The 19,897-nt window shown below is 41.1% G+C and overlaps 1 protein-coding gene across 2 annotated transcripts in view; it reads right to left on the reverse strand.

Moving 5' to 3' along the window:
• Positions 1–13,545, reverse strand: part of LOC139532320 (active breakpoint cluster region-related protein-like) — a 218,784-nt gene extending 205,239 nt beyond the window's left edge. For both annotated transcript variants that reach the window (XM_071329793.1, XM_071329784.1), the window contains exon 1: positions 12,475–13,545. In XM_071329793.1, the coding sequence (XP_071185894.1) occupies positions 12,475–13,318 (844 nt within the window). In that variant the 5' untranslated portion in view covers positions 13,319–13,545. The remainder of the gene's footprint in view (positions 1–12,474) is intronic.
• Between the last annotated feature and the right edge of the window lie 6,352 nt (positions 13,546–19,897).

A 19,897-nucleotide genomic window follows, 5' to 3' on the forward strand; every position in this document is an offset into this window, starting at 1 on the left:
TGAGGGCCTAGCCCACAGAGTAGACACACAAGCCAGTTCCCAAAAACCACCACAGCAACCCGCCACCACATATCTTGCACCTCACCAGGGTCTCCATGGCAGCCGGAGCAGGCAGCCAATCAGCAACAGCGGTTGTTTCTCTGATTTCAGATCCGTGGGAGGCAGAGAGAAGAAAAGGGGGCCCAGTTGCCCCGCTATTAAAACCCGATAGTACAATGAGCCACTGTGTAAATATGTGCGTGTCACAGTGTGTATGTGTGTGTCACAGTGTGTGTGTGTGAGGGGGGGGGGGGGGGGGGGGGGGCATGTATGGGACCGTCTATGTATTCGATTAAATCAGTGACTTGAGAAATCAGTTGGCTGACTGGAAACCACACTTTGTTCTTTAAAAAAAGAGGAAGTGTCTGACTGCTTCTGCCATCACACAATATCAAAGCAAAGATATCAAACAAACTCACTCTAAAAACTGTATAAAATGTCATTTTAAGGAATGGTTATGAAATATGTAAATATGAGGACTTTTACAAGAGACGTTGTCTTTACTCCATACCCCAAGTCTACAAATATGTGGTCTAAACAGTAGTAAAGACAGCTTGGTTGTTAATCTTTTAGTAGTTTGATTATGAGCTCCCGAGTGGCGCAGCGGTCTAAGGCACTACATCTCAGTGCAAGAGGCGTCACTACAGCCCCTGGTTCATATCCAGGCTGTATCACATCCGGCCGTGATTGGCCCATAGGGCAGCGCACAATTGGCCCAGCCTCGTCTGGGTTTGGCCGTCATTGTAAATAAGAACGTGTTCTTAACTGACTTGCCTAGTTAAATAAAGGTTTAAAAAAAATATGAGTCAAGCAGAGTTTGCAGAGGAGTCTGACCTCTGTGAACCCCCTTGACCTCAGGAGAGATGAGAACATTAACAATAGAAGATGGGTTGTTTGGCCGGATTCCTGATACGTTCAGTAACTTGGTGACCCCCCCCGCTCCCTTGGGTTCCTGTAACAACTCAGCAATTCATCCCCCTCAGGGAGAAGACCACCCCTGGCACATCTAGCACCTGACACACACACAAAGAGCAGCAAGTCAGATCACTCACACACCAGATACAGAGTCCCCTATGTATTTATTTGGACAGTGAAGCTTACAATTTAGCTCGAAACTCCAGCATTTTGGATTTGAGATCAAATGTTTCATATGAGACAAAAGTGCATAATGTCACCTGTTATTTGAGGGTATTTCCATACATATGTTTTACCATTTAGAAATGAAAGCACTTTATGTATCTAGTCCCCCCATTTGAAGGTGTCATAAGTTTTGGGAGAAATTCCCTTGTGTATTAAAGTAGTCAAAAGTTTAGTATTTGGTCCTATATTCCTAGGACACAATGCCCAAATCATTGTGACTAGAAACTTGTCGGATGCATTTGCAGTTTGTTTGGTTGTGTTTCAGATTATGTTGTGCCCTATAGAAATCAATGGTAAATAATGTGTCAATTTGGAGTCACTTTTATTGTAAATAAGAAAAGAATATGTTTCTGAACAGTTCTACATGAATGTGGATGTTACCATGATTATGGATAATCCTCAATCAATAGTGAATAATGATGAGTGAGAAAGTCAGAGGCATAAATATCATAACCCCCAAAAAATGCTAACTTCCCCTGTTATTGGTAATGGTGGAAGGTTAGCATGTCTTAGGGTATGATCTTTGTGCCTCTGTAACTTTCACACTATTGAGATAATAGGAAACCTTTTGAAATCATATAAATACCGATAATAGAACAGACGTGACCATTTACGATGACAGTGGGTGGACCGGCGGCCATCTTTGCAGTAGTAATTAGATGTTAAAATTGCAATTCAATAAAAATGTAAATGGTATAGCATTCTAAATGGCAGTGGTCTGAAGGGATAGATCCATTCTGTGATTATATTTCTATGATTGAAATGCCATCCACCCTGTATTCACGAGCATGTTGTATCTCAACCAATTCAGGGCACAGCACAAAAACCTCAGATGATGTAAAATAGGGTCTAAGCTGCAACATATGCGTATATGAAAACAAATTTAGTTTACAAGTTCAGGTAATTGACGTTAAAAAGGTGCTATACATAGGATTTTTTTTAAATTGTCATTTCAGAAAATGTCCATAATATACTGCATCTGCAGTAATGACTTTCACAGTATTACTTACATGCCAGTGTTGTGAATGGCTGTGATATCTGCCTATTGATTTCTCCCGCCTGAGCGGCATCAGTTGTCAAAATGGGAAAGTTGTTTTGACTTTGTAGCTGTGTTCTCAATGCATTATGTGCCAGTCTAGAATTCAGCCAATGTCAAATTGATGATCTAAGGAAAGAGAACACTGAGCTGAAAGGTACTGTCGACTCTATTCATGGCAAGGTGGAGGCGGAGCCAAGGGAGAACAAACAGCTTAAAGAAACCTTGCTTGATGTACAGTGTCGATCAACGTGGAACAATCTAATATTTTCAGGGATACCGGAGAATGACAACAGCAGAGGCTGTGAGAACACTGTCCGAGACTTTATGTCAACTCAACTGAAACTGCCCACTGATGTTTTGTGTAATGTCACTTTCTCCAGAGTCCATAGAATGGGTAAGGCCTCTGGGAATGGGCCCCGGGCTATTATTGCATGTTTTGACAAATGTAAGCAAAAGGAAATGACAACGAGCAGGGGCAGAGAACTCAGAAACACTGATTTTGGAATGAATGATAACTCCCCCCCCGAGATCAATGAAAGGATCTTTTTTTTTATCCCATCATGAAGGAAAAGCGTTGCATGAATCAACGAGTCTCCATGGTGATGGATACACTTTACATCAACTATATCGGGACTCAGAGTAACTACCTGGATATTTAAATGTAATGTTCAAATCTGAGTGTGTGTTGTAGTGTATCATGACAACTTCAACTATAATGAATACATGCTCTATTGATCTCCACTTGATAAGAAAAGGGCTGCATATAGCTCAGGTTAATGTATGTAGCCTTCCTAACAAAATACATCAGGTTTTTAACTTGGTCAACATAATCATATTTTGGCTTTGACCGAAACACATTTAGATGCATCTGTAAATGATGGGCAAATTAACATTCAAGGATATAGTCTACTGAGAAGGGACAGGAATGGTGGGGGTGTAGCACTGTACATTCAGAATCATATACCTTTTAAGAGGAGGGATGACCGTAATGTATGTCAAATAGAAACACTATGGGCTCATGTACATCTGCCTCACCAGGCAGCCATATTGGTAGGATGTGTGTATAGACCTCCTAGCTCTAAGGTGTCCTATCTGAATGACTTATGCACTGGGTTTGACCAGGCCACAGAGATGTATTTATCTTGGGTGATTTTAATATAATTTGGAAGGATCATAATAATTTGAATAGAACAAAATTTATGAGATTTGTTTCAAAACCACAGTTCTCGGCATATAATTAATGATACTACTAGATCATCAACGAAGATGGGTTATCGTTCAGACACATGCATTGATCTGATCTTCTGTAATATACCATTGCAATGCTTAAACGCCAGATCAATGCCAGTGGGCTGGACAGACCATACTATTGTGACCATAACCATAAAACACCAAGGTTCCAAAGAAACCCCCAAGGATTGTGGTCAAGAGAAATTTTAAAACATTTAATCATGAGCTATTTCTAAATGATTTGGCTGCTGTACCCTGGGAGCTGATTTATCTAGAGGATGATTTAAATCATGCTACAGAATGCTTTATTGATTTGCTCACTGAGGTAATGGACCATCATGCCCCCAGTAAGAACAGGAAGTACAGTTGGGGCTCGTCCATCTCCATGGATTGATGATGAACTGGGTGAAGCTTTTTCCTCAAAGAAATTCAGAAAAAGTCTTAGCAGCCAAATCTGAACAGAATTATAGAGCATTATGTAATTATGCAGTTAAATTGAATCGTAAGAAAAAAAACATTATTTTACAACAATGCTTTTATTTATTTTTTGAAAGGTATGGAATACAGTTAAGGGCTTACTTGGTACATCCATCTCATCATGCCCATCTAGTGTGGAGGTTGGAAGGAAAACAATAACAAAACCAGCTGATATTACCAATCATTTTGCAGATTTTTTTTTTACAAAGAAAATTGATTTACTGAGCAATAATGTAAACACACATTCTTCCAAACAAGTTATTGTCCAATGGATTGATGATCATATTATGAGCAACAAGACCTGCTCTTTTAGTCTACAAATGGTGTCAGTAGGTGGTAAATCTACAGGTTGATCTTATGGATAATTTTTTTTACTTCGCTATGCTGTCCCCAGAAATAGATATTTAATTGCTCACTGGAAAAGGGGATGTTGCAAATGTATGGAAGCATGTATGGAAGCATGTATGGAAGCATGTATGGAAGCATGTATGGAAGCATGTATGGAAGCATGTATGGAAGCATGTATGGAAGCATGTATGGAAGCATGCCCAAGCATGCCTATTCCGAAAGACGGCAAAGAACCCATTACTCCTGCCAATAGTCAACCAATTAGTGTACTCCCTTCACTCAGTAAGATATTGGAGGGTATTGTGAGTAGACAAATGGGAGTACATGGAAAATAATGATCTGATTACAGCCAATCAGCATGCTTATCGCAAAAACCATTCCACTACCACTGCATTGGTTGACATGACTGACGAGTGGCTCAATGCTATGGATAATGGCAGGTTTGTGGGGGTACTATTTTGGGATTTTAGTACAGCATTTGATTAATTTTGACAAAATGAATGCATTATGGTTTTAAGTAGGTAACATTGAATTGGGTACAGTCATATCTAACTGACAGGAAACAGTCCACCTATATCAATGGTTCATTTTCTTCCCCTCATGTGTTAAACTGTGGAATACTGCAGAGCAGCTGCATTGGGCCACTTCTTTATTTAATATATACCAACGACCTTCCTTATGCCTTATCTGAAACTCAAGCTACTATATTTGTAGATGATACTACAATTTATACAGCAAGACAATTGGTTCAACAGGTACACAGCAAGCTTTACAAGGAGATTGAGAATATCAGGGAGTGGGTTTGCCGGAACAAACTTGTTTTAAACACCAAAAAAAACGAAGTTGTTCTGGTCTGTTCCACTAGGAAAAGGCCAACACAGCATGGGATACAATTAAGTATGGGGGGGGGGGTACAAATTGAGGAAGTGGCAGAAACCAAACTACTGGGAGTGCAGCTAGACAACTGATTACCATGGTCGTCTCAAATAACTAATCTATGTAAAAAAAAAATATATATATATAAAAAAATCAGTATGCGTGATCAGAAGGATAGCTAACTACTTACCAGGAAAGATTCTTAAGCAAATAACACAATCATTAATTGAGAGAGGTTAACTACTGTTCTGTAGTCTGAGGAAATGCATCAGCAAGTGAAATTAGGAGGCTACAGACTGCACAGAACAAAGCAGCAAGGATTGTTTTAAGGTAGTCATGGACAATGCTCTTGGTTGGTCGTCAAGAAACAAGATAATTGAGAAAAAGAACATGCTTATTTTATTTAATAATATACACCATTTAAAAACAGCCAAACTCTATTCAGTTGGTAAATACTAGGAATAGATTGTCCACCATCTATGTGTTATCCAGACAGAAAAGAGAAATGGGAAAAAGAACATTTCGATTTAGAGCAATAAAGAAATGGAATAATTGAACTGAGCAAACCAGAAAACTTTCAATATATACATTTAAACAATACTTCAAAACCATTTAAATATAATACATAGGAAAGTTGTGCTGGACTATGTTAGATGAAGAATCCAAATATATTTTTAGACTGAGTATTTATCTAGTCAATATGTTAGTGTATTATGTCTGTTTGTAACAGTGTGTTATGTGAAAATGTGATCATATTATAAATTGTATTTTAATGTTTAAGGACTCTTGGAAGATTAGTCCAAATGAAGACTCAAAGAGATCCAAATCAAAATCTAGTGGAAATCAGGTTGAGTGGCCAATGTAGAAATACCTCTCATTTCCTGGTTGCTAAAGTTCTACATTGTTTTCTTACAAACTGAAATTGAGCAAACAAACAATGTAGAGAATCATTGTACCATCTAAATCACTGCAAAATTATTTTCAATAACATAAAAACAGCATTTTTACAGCCATTTGAAGCTGGTGGATCAAAACCATGAGTAAAAGGCTCAAGCGCAAGTCTAAGCCATATTATAGGAAATGGGAAGTGGGAGGGGCGAGATTGGTTCTGAATGCAACCAAGTGCTATTGCAACTCATCAAGCTTCCACATTGGGGCGCAATTTAGGGAAATTCTAGGTGTAGCACCTTCAAAGGATTCCAAAATGTCTGAATTTATAAAAATAAAAATAATAATAATTATCCAAGAAATTACAAAATAGTTTGACACCCCTGTTTGTAAGATTTAAATTATATCAAACTAAACCGTTTATCTTTTTCATTGATGAAGACATTGATATCTCATGGTATGGTGGGGTATGCAAAATTGGTCAACTTTGATCTCGTGAATGTTTTGGCATTCAGGTCCAAAAAGTCACTTTCTGACCACTTCTATGGGCAAACATGTATGGAAAGTTGTTTAAATCAAAATGGATGCTGTCAAAAAGTGATGGAATTCAATTGGATTTACCCTTTCAAAATCCACATTCTAGCCAGGCTTCTCTCCTCATTACAAACTCTTCACTTGAGCTCAGCAGTTTAGAGCGTGAGCCTGTACTTATTGTTCACACCTTCGACACAAGCTATTGTGTGTGTCATTTCCCCACAAACACACATCCTGCCTGCCAAGATGACACGCTGATCACCAAGGTAACACCACAGATAGGCCGTTGAGAACAGGCACTAACAGCCTGAGTTAATAGCCAAACAGCTTGACTTCCATATTTAAGCACATTCTCTAAATGGCTGAAATAAAATGGGAAATCTCATTTTAAGTCAGTCTCCTTACAAAGGGACTAATTGATGACATAAGCCACATAAATTATCCTATGTGGGGAAATGGAGGCTGTATGTTGCTCAGAGGACAGCAGCCTCAGCTCAATGTATAGCCTACTGTACTGAGCTGTCAGGGCCAGACACCATCACGCTAAGGTCTTACCGCTCACACATACCAAAAATAGACATACAGTGCACATGTAGGCAAAGTACAAAAACATATTCCATAGACACACACGTTACATTGGGTAACAGCTAGCTATGTTGTCGGCATACCGACTAAGCAGGACGGGCCTCGACAGGCCCTGCATTTCTGAGAGGAGAGAGACGTGGATAAGGAGACGAACGTGATAAAAAATGAAACTCCAGCAACGTGACAAAGATGGGTTTGTTCTCCACTCTTCCAAAGGAACCCTGCTGTAAGAAGTACAGCAGCCATGGTGCGGAGTTTACCCCCGTTCTAATTGCATTAGGCTAACCAAAACAACATGCAATGTCATGGTGTCAAACGTATAGTACACATAGAAGTAGAGATGGGAGTTGGCTGTAGCTTTTGTCATTATTGTTGTTAGTTTGTCATTGCTCATTAAGAACAGAGGAAGTCTAACAGGCAGGGAACTCGAAGCACATCCTCGTCTCGGCACCTTCTGAGGTGAAATATAACCTCAGCCAAGTTGTGAATTACCATGGAAATCACGCATGCATCTTATCAAAGAGTGACTGGAATCCAACTGACCTAATTTTCTCTGAAAAAGACAAGTGACATGAATGAGCAGAAATCCATGGTCTGATGGCTTGGTCCCAAGTCCCATACCATTCATCTGGAAGTGTTTCCCCTATATTCATTTAGCAGTGGCGCACTGCCTAGACTAGCTTTTAAGATCAGAGTGATCTTCCTCAGATTCTCATCAGATCGTCCGAGAAACCTCCAAGGTAACTAGCTTGTAATCCTGTAAGTGTAGACAACCATATTCATAGACGTATGTAATAATTGTTAGCTAAAATACAGTAACATTACACTAGCTAAATAATTATTTGGGTTAATATAGAATTGGTTGGTGATGTCATTGAGATCCCTAAACAAAAAAAACGTTTTTCTCCACCAAATTATATTCACAGTGCAGTTATCACAAAACTACCATTTTTTAACCAGTAGAAACCCACATTTGAGGAGCTTGTTTTCTTTTGCCCTGTGTTTGATTTGTGAGCTCAGCTTAACTTGGTGGGCAGGCTTTTGTTAAACCATGAAACAAATTACAACCCTAGACTAATGAATAAGCAATTTGCCTTCATCAAAATAATGTTTTTTGTTGCATATTTCAGTCTGGAAACTGCCTAGGTTTAGGGGGAGTTATAAGTGTAATCTATTCTAAATTGCACACTATAGCGGTTCGCAAAAAAGCTTTAAATAGACGAGACAAATGTATTATTTACGCATATACCCCTACTTTAAATCAACCAGTCCATTTTGAATTTGTGATAAAGCTGTTGTGATTTGTCAAGAAATGTATCCCAACAGTTAGTTTTTAAAGGCAGTCATTTCTGTAGGCCTAATGGGAGGTGTGCAGAGCGTGCGTGTGTGTGTGCGTGTGTGGTCGGATAAAATTGAGTGAGCGACATGTAATGGAGGGAAAAGAACTGTGATCACTTGGCTAGGTTTATTTTTTGTTGTGAGTCGCTAATGCACATAACAAATAAAACATAGACAAGCATTAATTCAAGTTGATTCTTCGGGACTAAATTTCACTTGCCCGAAGCCACCTGCGCACCTTCATTGCCCCCATGTAATTTTTGTGATATAAAATAAAACATTTTAAATCATAATTTTAACAAAATGTATATAAAACAGTTTTAACGCGAATCATTTTTTCCCCATTTGCCACTTTCCTAATTGAGACGAAGAGATCAAATTCAACTTCACTCGATTTTCAGATGAGTTTCAAAGGAAGAGAACACCCCCCCAAAAAATATGCATTTTGAAGTATAATGTCCTTTAAAAAAAGTCACCTTCTTACAGTCATTCAAGAACTTGGTAGCCCACTTAGTTGCCCACTTTCACTCAAAGACAGGCCTCATGAAACCTGTTCTCAAAATGACTAACTTACGACAGTTTATTTCATAACTGTTTCCTGCTCAGCCCTCTCAGCAACAGAACTGATTGACTCAAATCAACATTGAAGGTAAAAGTCTGCATCTGGTTAACTGACAGACCACAGAGTGTATTGGAATTCATGGTCTATTCACCTTATTCAACCATTTGCTCCTGCAAGTGAATGTTATCTTTGTGAAACACAAAGGACATGCTGATGCTGTCTGTCTGAGTGCCAGACTGAATTGTGCCACTAGAATTTAGATTGTCATTGCTCTAGCACCTGGTCTTTAGAGGGATGAGGAAGCTGCACACTCTCTCCATTGTCCCTAATGAACCACTCATCCATTTCAAGTCCCTCGCCTAGGGTACTTCCCTCAATACATGTGCATCATAGAACTATATACAGGTAAATGCCTAAATAAAATAAATACCAGCATAAAGTGTCTTAATATGATGAGCCACCAGAACAGCTTCAATGCGCCTTGGCATAGATTCTGCAAGTGTCTGGAAGTCTATTGCAGGGATGTGACACCATTCTTTTACAAGAAATTTGATAATGTTGTGTTTTGTTGATGGTGGTGGAAAATGCTGTCTCAGGCACCACTCCAGAATCTCCCATAAGTGTTCAATTGGGTTGAGATCTGCTTATTGAGAGAAACACACACTTTAAATCCCTCTTTCAAAGTTACTGAGATATCTTCTTCTGGCCATGGCAAAATAATGGGAAACTGGGCATTTTATACATGACCCTAAGCATGATGGGATGTTAATTGCTTAATTAACTTAAGGAACCACATCTGTGTGGAAGCACCTTCTTTCAACTTTGTATCTCTCATTTACTCAAGCATTTATTTTATTTTGGCACTAACCTGTAGATACTGCCCCTCTCTAGAATAACTGCCCCTCCTTACTTTCAGGCTATGCTCAAACCCTACTCCCCAACCAGAGTACTCCGTTCTGCCACCTCAGGTCTCTTGGCCCTCCCACCCCTACGGGAGGGCAGCTCCCACTCAGCCCAGTTCAAGCTCTTCTCTGTCCTGGTACACCAATGGTGGAACCAGGTTCCCCCTGAAGCTAGGACAGCAGAGTCCTTGCCCATCTTCCAAAAACATCTGAAACTTCAAACAGTATCTTAGATAATCCTCCTCACATCGACCCCCCCCCACCTTTTTATTTTTAAAAAAGTCAAAAATGTGGACACACCTAAAACATTCAAGGTTTTTTCTAAAAAAATTCTACATTATATAATAATAGTTTAGACATCAAAACTATGAAATCACACATATGGAATGATGTAGTAACCCAAAAAGTGTTAAACAAATCAAAATATATTTGATATTTGAGGTTCTTCAAAGTAGCCACCCTTTGCCTTGATGACAGCTTTGCACACTCTTGGCATTCTCTCAACCAGCTTCACCTGGAATGCTTTTCCAACAGTCTTGAAGGAGTTCCCACATATGCTGAGCAGTTATTGGTTGCTTTTCCTTCACTCTGCAGTCCAAATCATCCCAAACCATCTCAATTGGGTTGAGGTTGGGTGATTGTGGAGGCTAGGTCATCTGATGCAGCACTCCATCAATCTCCTTCTTGATCAAATAGCCCTTACACAGCCTGGAGGTGTGTTGGGTTATTGTCCTGTTATAAAACAAATGGTAGTCGCACGAAGCGCAAACCAGATGAGATGGCTTATCGCCGCAGAATACTGTGGTAGCCATGTTGGTAAGTGTGCCTTGAATTCTAAATAAATCACTAACAGTGTCACCAGCAATGCACCCCCACACCATTACACCTCCTCCATGCTTCACAGTGGGAACCACACATGCGGAGATCATCCATTCACCTGTGTAACCTTTATTTAACTAGGCAAGTCAGTTAAGAACAAATTCTTATTTAAAATGAAGGCCTACTGGGGAACAATGGGTTAACTGCTTTGTTCAGGGGCAGAATGACAGATTTTTACCTTGTCAGCTTGTGGATTTGATCCAGCAACCTTTCGGTTACTGTCTCAACGCTCTAACCACAAGGCTACCTGCCGCCCCTTACAAGGACACGGCAGTTAGAACCAAAAATCGCAAATTTGGACTCATCAGACCAAAGGACAGATTTCCACTGGTCTAATGTCCATTGTTAGTGTTTCTTGGCCCAAGCAAATCTCTTCTTATTATTTAGTAGTGGTTCCTTTGCAGCAATTTGACCACGAAGGCCTGATTCACGCAGTCTCCTCTGAACAGTTGAAGTTGAGATGTGTCTGTTACTTGAACTATGTGAAGCATTTATTTGGGCTGCAATCTGGGGGCTGATAACTAATGAACGTTTCCTCTGCAGCAGAGGCAACTCTGGGTCTTCCTTTCCTGGGGCGGTCCTCATGAGAGGCACTTGAAGAAAACGTTCAAAGTTCTTCAAATTTTCCGGATTGCCTGACCTTCATGTCTTAAAGTAATGATGGACTGTTGTTTCTCTTTGCTTATCTGAGCTGTTCTTGATATATGGACTTGGTATTTTACCAAATAGTGCCATCTTCTATATTCCACCCCTACCTTGTCACAATACAACTGATTGGCTCAAACACATTAAGGAAATAAACTCCACAAAGCAATTTTAACAAGGCACACCTGTTAATTGAAATGCATTCCAGGTGACTACCTCATGAATCTGGTTGAGAGAATGCCAAGAGTGTGCAAAGCTGTCATCAAGGAAAAGAGTTGCTACTTTGAAGAATGTCAAATATATTTTGATTTGTTAAACACTTTTTTGGTTACTACATGATTCCATGTGTTATTTCATAGTTTTGTGAAAAAATAAAAACGGGTGGTGAAATTGCACTTGCAATTCACCCACCTTCTAGCTCTGACTCTATGGACAGCTACATTATTGAAGAAAAATGTACTTTCTATGACTGTGATATGTGGTTGTCCCACCTAGTTATCATAAGATGAATGCACTAACTGTAAATCGCTCTGGATGAGAGCGTCTGCTAAATGACTAAAATGTAAAATGATTCAAATGTTCAGTTGATCTTTTCCTTGCTCTCATTTAGTCATGTGTGAACTGCCATGTCAAACATTCCTTGTGACTGACAAAACCAGAGCAAAGTATAATAAAGCCCAACAACCTGAGTAAATATTGACAAACTCCTTCAAGGATGTAATGTGGTTTTACTTGCTACTGTGGAATCTGGTGCAAAGGTTAACACACTTTCCAACAATCTTTACTCAAACTTCACAGCCACAATCTCGTTCACTTATAATGCACTGTCATACAGTGCAGGCCATAGGCTAGTTATAGAGATGGTGCAACACCAGTCATCCTCTCATGATTGTCTTATCAGTGCCATTGCCATAAAACGTTGACTGCACAAATAGCACCTTCCAGTGCTGTGTAAACCCCAACTGATGTAAACAAGCAAACAAATATATTACCTGAAGAGGAGTCTTCATGGTCGGAGCTCAAGTAGCCTTCACTGCGTCTGTCTGGAGTACTGCACCCGGATCCACCGGTAAGGGATGCAATGAAGGGCGCAGGTATGCAGGAAGGAGACTGCCTCCCATCATCACTGGAGTCGAAATCTCTGCTCTGGCGGAATGGGCACAGGGTGTCCAGGTTCGGTTTCGACCTCTGGCTGTCTCTGGTGGTCGTTTTGGGGTTCACCAGGTTGCTCTTGACGAAATTCTCATTGAGCTCAGCATCCTCGTATTCATGGTCACTAGCCTCTCTGCTGTTGATATCAGTACCGGAATTCTGTTTCCCCATTATGCGGCCGATGCAGTTTCCATCAGCTTGAGAGAGCCCTGATGAGATCGTATTCCCTTGTTTCTGGAAGCTTGGCTTTCGCGGGGGCGCGGGGGGGATAAGTTTACCTGTCCTACTACTGATCCTGGTCGGCGGCTCTGGTTTGTTGCCTGGCGTCTGTAGTTTCATGCTTGCACTACCAGGCACTTTCATACTTTCGCCGTCTACTTTTTTATTATCCCATTTCCTTTCTGTTTCTGTCTTTGATAATACAGGTTCAACATTCAAGTTTTCGTCTTTAGTGTTTTCCCACCTTTCCATGGCATAACTTTTCTTCTGTCTAGCGATGGTGGTCTGTAGGTATATCACCTTGAATTTCTCCTCCGATAGCGCCTGCTGCAGCGTTTTGAGATTCTCTTTACGTGTTTCTAGCTCTGTCTCAACATCTTCCACCGAGGTTAAATTCATTTTAGGTGCTTCCACGTCAGGAAATTCCTTTTTCCAATGTTTTTCGAATTCCTCTTGCTCCCACATCTTGTCTCCTGCGAAGATCGGCGATTCAGTGTAATTGCCCCTTGAGGAAATTGTTCCCTTTACAAACAGTATTGATTCTGTCGCATATGGAACCTTTTATCTGCTCAAATTCCCACAAACTCATGCCACACTTACCACTTCGTTGTAAATTAACACACACACACTTGTTAAATCTCCAACGCAATCGCTTGATCAGTTTGGTATATCCAAATCAAAACTTTCGAGTTCCGGTATATAGGTGGTGACGTAAACCAATTAAATGCGACAGTCGTATGGCGCGTTCAAATCAACTGGGAACTGGAAACTGGGAAATCTCCGAACGCCGACTTCAGTGCGTTCAAGTCAACTGGGAACACAGAAAGAAACGAGTTCCGAGTGGGATAAATCATTTTGAACGGTCATCCAACTCGGGAACTCGGACCGATTCAAAACCGAGACCGGGAGGTGGTCAAGGGAACCGAGTCAAGACCGAGACCAGAAAAATGTGAGTCCAATTCAAGCGTCCAAGATGTCCAGTATTTCTGTGTTCATATTTCAGAAGAACATATGTATTATTTAGATATTCAGAAGGGTGAAAAAATGCCTGCTGAGGGCAAATAAAGCCACTCTATAAATTATTACCAACCCAAAGACAATGGGGATCAATGAGGGCCTTCTACACCTTCAGAGAAGGGCCAAGGATTAATAAAATTAAAATAATAATCATTCTAATTATATTATTATTTTAAATTATGTTCTGATTCAATCTCTTCAGTTTTTCTTAGAAAGGAAAGGGATAACACTGAAGTTAAAAAAATATCCAATCAGGATTTCTTTGGTCTTGTCTGGGGAGATAAATCTAGCTAGCTAACTCAGCCATTGGCTAGGCCATCAGAAGCTAGATAGAAGGCATCTGCCATTCAACTGTATTAGGGCAACATTTGGGAGTGACATTTTGACTTGGGTAGGACCGTTTTTACAAAAAACGTTTGGAAACTTCTGCCTTCTCAAAGGCCAACAGGTCACTGTAATAGCGAGCAGTAGTTTTCCCACGGTCTAGCTATCTATCTTTTGTTGTAGGCTAGTTTGCAGCAGCTGCAGCAGGTGTTAACAAAGAGGATGTTGTTGCTAATTTGTTAGCTTCTCCCTTTTCGATAATAACTTTCAACAAGAAGTAACCGTTTACTGCAGTGGGCTAGATCAGGGTCACAGAGAGGGATTTTTTGCAGTCTTAAACAAATCTACTTAAACAAATGTATACACCTCACACACATGGTGAAGAGTGGGATGCAAACTAAAAATGTACTCCATTTTTAATTTGCATCTCAATATTTCACGTTATATACATCAAAGGAGACTGAAATATAACATTGTTTGACATAGAAACACATTAGATTTTCGTTGTTAATTTTTTTTTTTTTTTAATTAATTGTGAAGTTCTGAAAAATATTAATAACATTCCACCCATGAGGCCAAAAGGGGTACTTTTGGTCATTGATCATTGCAGGAAAGGGTTGTTTCAAATCATCATATGATGAGTGGAACTTTGTTTTTTGTAATAATAATAATAATTGTAATAATTGTTTTGTTTTTGCTCAATCTGATTGGGTGGGCCTGGCAGGGCCTTGCTCCCTAGTGGGTGCGCCTGTGTCCACCCAGGCCCACTCATCCCACTCATCTCTGAATAGCACATCACAAATATTCTACTAACCAAGACTTGGGGACAAACTTTTTCAATACCTTTTTTGCATACCCATTGTCAGTGGTGTAAAGTACATATGTAAAGATACTTTAAAGGATTACTTAAGTAGTTCCCTCAAAATGTGATCTTGAGATTACCTTTGGAGGGGCATGTGCTCAATTAACTCTGAAACTCTTACAACTATTGACTTTTCTTCAGAAATGCCACCAGTTCTACGCAAAAACATTGACAACAAAACATATCGACAGTAAAATAAATAAAAGTGTGTCAAATAAAAATAAAGGATATTTCATACTGAAACACTCATATTAAAACCCAATGGTATTCACTTAGTTGATGGTTTATATTTAGGATGATGTTTTACAGCTTTGTCATTCTATTTGTTATTTTAAAAATAATCTTATTTAATTATTTCAAATATTTTAACATGTGATAAGGCCCCACAGTGGGCCAGAGATAATTACAGATGCCTGTAATAATCTGAAGTACACAGAAGGGCCACTAGATGTCGTGTGATAGATTACATAAAATCCTTGAACGATACCAAAATTCTGGTAGTTTACTGGTAAACTTCGAAAGTTTCCAGTAATTTACCATCCCTTTGCAACCCTAGGTGGGCTATCATCTGATCATCGTGAATGTAGATTATGTAAATCAGCTTGTTAGCTATCTAGCTATGCTGTTGAAACCGGTGACCAAAACAACGGCGCCGTAGAAAGGGCAGACGGAGCGGTCTTCTGGTCAGGCTCCGTAGACAGGCACATCGCACACCGCTCCCGAGCATACTACTCACCAATGTCCAGTCTCTTGACAACAAGGTAGACGAAATCCGAGCAAGGGTAGCATTCCAGAGAGACATCCGAGACTGTAACGTTCTTTGTTTCACGGAAACATGGCTCGGTACAGCCACCTGGTTTCTTCACGCATCGCGCCGACAGTAACAAGCATCTCTCTGGTAAGAAGAAGGGCGGGGGTGTATGCCTTATGATTAACGAGACGTGGTGTGATCATAACAACATACAGAAACTCAAGTCCTTTTGTTCACCTGACTTAGAATTCCTCACAATCAAATTCCGACCGCATTATCTACCAAGAGAATTCGCTTCGATCATAATCACAGTCGTGTATATTCCCCCCCAAGCAGACACATCGACGGCCCTGAAAGAACTTCATTGGACTCTATGTAAACTGGAAACCACATATTCTGAGGCTGCATTTATTGTAGCCGGGGATTTTAACAAGGCTAATCTGAAAACAAGGCTCCCCAAATTCTATCAGCATATCGATTGTGCTACCAGGGCTGGCAAAACCCTAGACCACTGTTCTAACCCTAGACCACTGTTCTAACTTCCGCAACGCATATAAGGCCCTCCCCCGCCCTCCCTTCGGAAAAGCTGACCACGACTCCATTTTGTTGCTCCCAGCCTATAGACAGAAACTAAAACAAGACGCACCCGCGCTCAGGTCTGTTCAACGCTGGTCCGACCAATCAAATTCCACGCTTCAAGATTGCTTCGATCACGTGGACTGGGATATGTTCCGCATTGTGGCGAACAACAACATTGACGAATACGCTGATTCGGTGTGTGAGTTTATTAACAAGTGCATCGGTGATGTTGTACCCACAGCTTCTATTAAAACATTCCCCAACCAGAAACCGTGGATTGATGGCAGCATTCGCGCAAAACTGAGCGAACCACTGCTTTTAATCAGGGCAAGGTGACCGGAAACATGACTGAATACAAACAGTGTAGCTATTCCCTCCGCAAGGCAATCAAACAAGCTAAGCGTTAGTACAGAGACAAAGTGGAGTCGCAATTCAACGGCTCAGACACGAGAGGTATGTGGCAGGGTCTACGGTCGATCACGGACTACAAAAGAAAAACCAGCCCCGTCGCGGATCACGATGCCTTGCTCCCAGACAGACGAAACAACTTTTTTGCTCGCTTTGAGGACAATACAGTGCCACTGACACGGCCCGCTACCAAAACTTGCGGGCTCTCCTTCACTGTTGCCAACGTGAGTAAAGCATTTAAACGTGTTAACCCTCGCAAGGCTGCAGGCCCAGACGGCATCCCCGGCCGCGTCCTCAGAGCATGCGCAGACCAGCTGGCTGGTGTGTTTACAGACATATTCAATCAATCCTTATCCCTGTGTGCTGTCCCCACATGCTTCAAGAGGTCCACCATTGTTCCTGTTCCCAAGAAAGCTAAGGTAACTGAGCTAAATGACTACCGCACTGTAGCACTCACTTCCGTCATCATGAAGTGCTTTGAGAGACTAGTCAAGGACCATATCACCTCCACCCTACCTGACACCCTAGACACACTCCAATCTGCTTACCGCCCCAATAGGTCCACAGACGACGCAATCACCATCACACTGCACACTGCCCTAACCCATCTGGACAAGAGGAATACCCATGTGAGAATGCTGTTCATCGATTACAGCTCAGCATTTAACACCATAGTACCCTCCAAACTCGTCATCAAGCTCGAGACCCTGGGTCTCGACCCCGCCCTGTGCAACTGGGTCCTGGACTTCCTGACGGGCCGCCCCCAGTTGGTGAGGGTAGGTAACAACATCTCCACCCCGCTGATCCTCAACACTGGGTCCCCACAAGGGTGCGTTCTCAGCCCTCTCCTGTACTCCCTGTTCACCCACGACTGCGTAGCCATGCACGCCTCCAACTCAATCATCAAGTTTGCAGACGCCACTACAGTGGTAGGCTTGATTACCAACAACGACGAGACAGCCTACAGGGAGGAGGTGAGGGCCCTCGGAGTGTGGTGTCAGGGAAATAACCTCACACTCAATGTCAACAAAACAAAGGAGATGATCGTGGACTTCAGGAAACAGCAGAGGGAGCAGCCCCCTATCTACATTGACGGGACAGTAGTGGAGAGGGTGGAGAGTTTTAAGTTCCTCGACCTACACATCACGGACAAACTGAAATGGTCCACCCACACAGACAGCGTGGTGAATAAGGCGCAGCACTCACAAACTTTTACAGATGCACAATCGAGAGCATCCTGTTGGGCTGTATCACCGCCTGGTACGGCAGCTGCTCCGCCCATAACCAGAAGGCTCTCAAGAGGGTAGTGAGGTCTGCACAACGCATCACCGGGTGCAAACTACCTGCCCTCCAGGACACCTACACCACCCGATGTCACAGGAAGGCCAAAAAGATAATCAAGGACAACAACCACACAAGCCACTGCCTGTTCACCCCGCTATCATCCAGAAGGCGAGGTCAGTACAGGTGCATCAAAGCGGGGACCGAGAGACTGAAAAACAGCTTCTATCTCCAGGCCACCAGACTGTTAAACAGCCATCACTAACATTGAGTGGCTGCTGCCAACATACTGACTCAACTCTAGCCACTTTAATAATGGAAAAATTTATGTAATCCATTTATCACTAGCCACTTTATATTATATAATGTTTACATACCCTACATTACTCATCTCATATGTATATACTGTACGCTATACCCTCTACTGCATCTTGCCATCTTGATGTAATTAAATGTATCACGAGCCACTTTAAACAATGCCACTTTATATAATGTTCTCATACCCTACATTACTCATCTCATATGTATATACTGTACGCTATACCATCTACTGCATCTTGCCATCTTGATGTAATGTATCATTAGCCACTTTAAACAATGCCACTTCATATAATGTTTTCATACCCTACATTACTCATCTCATATGTATATACTGTACTCTATACCATCTACTGCATCTTGCCTATGCCGTTCGGCCATCACTCATTTATATATTTTTTATGTACATATTCGTATTCATTCCTTTACACTTGTGTGTATAAGGTAGTTGTTGTGAAATTGTTAGGTTATATTACTTGTTAGATATTACTGCATGGTCGGAACTAGAAGCACAAGCATTTCGCTACACTTGCATAAACACCTGCTAACTAGTCTTTACCTGTAGCTGTGACTGGAGTTTATTCTGCTGCTGACATCTGCCTCTTAGGCCTACTAACAAACGGTCAAATTAAAGCCTTCCCTGTTTCTGACCGTGAGATGAGATGTATGCAACTCAAAAGGGAGCCACTGCTACACTAGCCTACCATTCAACACCGGTAGCTTCTGCTTGCAGGACGAGGGCAGCATGCGCAACATTTAAATAATGGGAAATTAATTTAAATAACGAGAGAAAAAATTGACTAAAGGTGAAATAAAAATGGTATAGTTAAACAATCCCACCAATCTGAAAGTACACTTTGCTCATAGGAGGGCAAAAGGGCAGGTGCTCAGGCACCCTTAGACCTTTATCTGTGCACTTGCCTGGAACAGGATAGTATGCACTGAACACACAAGGCTTTTCTGCTAAACCAGCTTTTCTACTGTATGTCACTTGAGTGTTGGTTATCTACATGAAAATGTTACGCAGTTGTGCTTTGTGTATTTTATCAAATTTTATGCAAATTCGAAATGATGGCACCGTGCTGAATGTTCATTGTTCTACCATTGTTAACTGGTTTATCAAATCCTATCAATTATGAAAATAAACTTTCCACAAAGATATACCACAGACTTACACAACCCAAGAATGATAATATCTACGACATGAAAATCTGTCTCTTACAAGGGAAACCCAAAACCTAATTAGATCATCTAAAATATGTTACTGTACACATGGCTGCATTCACCCAGACTTCCAGTAAATCTGAGCTGTAATGCTATTCAATAGAAACCAGAACAATTCTATCACTCATGAGAGTGGAGGGGGATACATGACCCAAGATGGGTTTGAGTGGCCTGTTGGATCCTTGCCCAGAACTGAAATATCATTCTCCTAAAAGCTTTCTTTTGCCTGTGGGAATCATAGAACACCAATCAATAGTTTGAGAGCTTGGTTGGATTACCA

This window comes from Salvelinus alpinus, chromosome 1 (assembly GCF_045679555.1).
Source record: "Salvelinus alpinus chromosome 1, SLU_Salpinus.1, whole genome shotgun sequence".
NCBI lineage: Eukaryota > Metazoa > Chordata > Actinopteri > Salmoniformes > Salmonidae > Salvelinus > Salvelinus alpinus.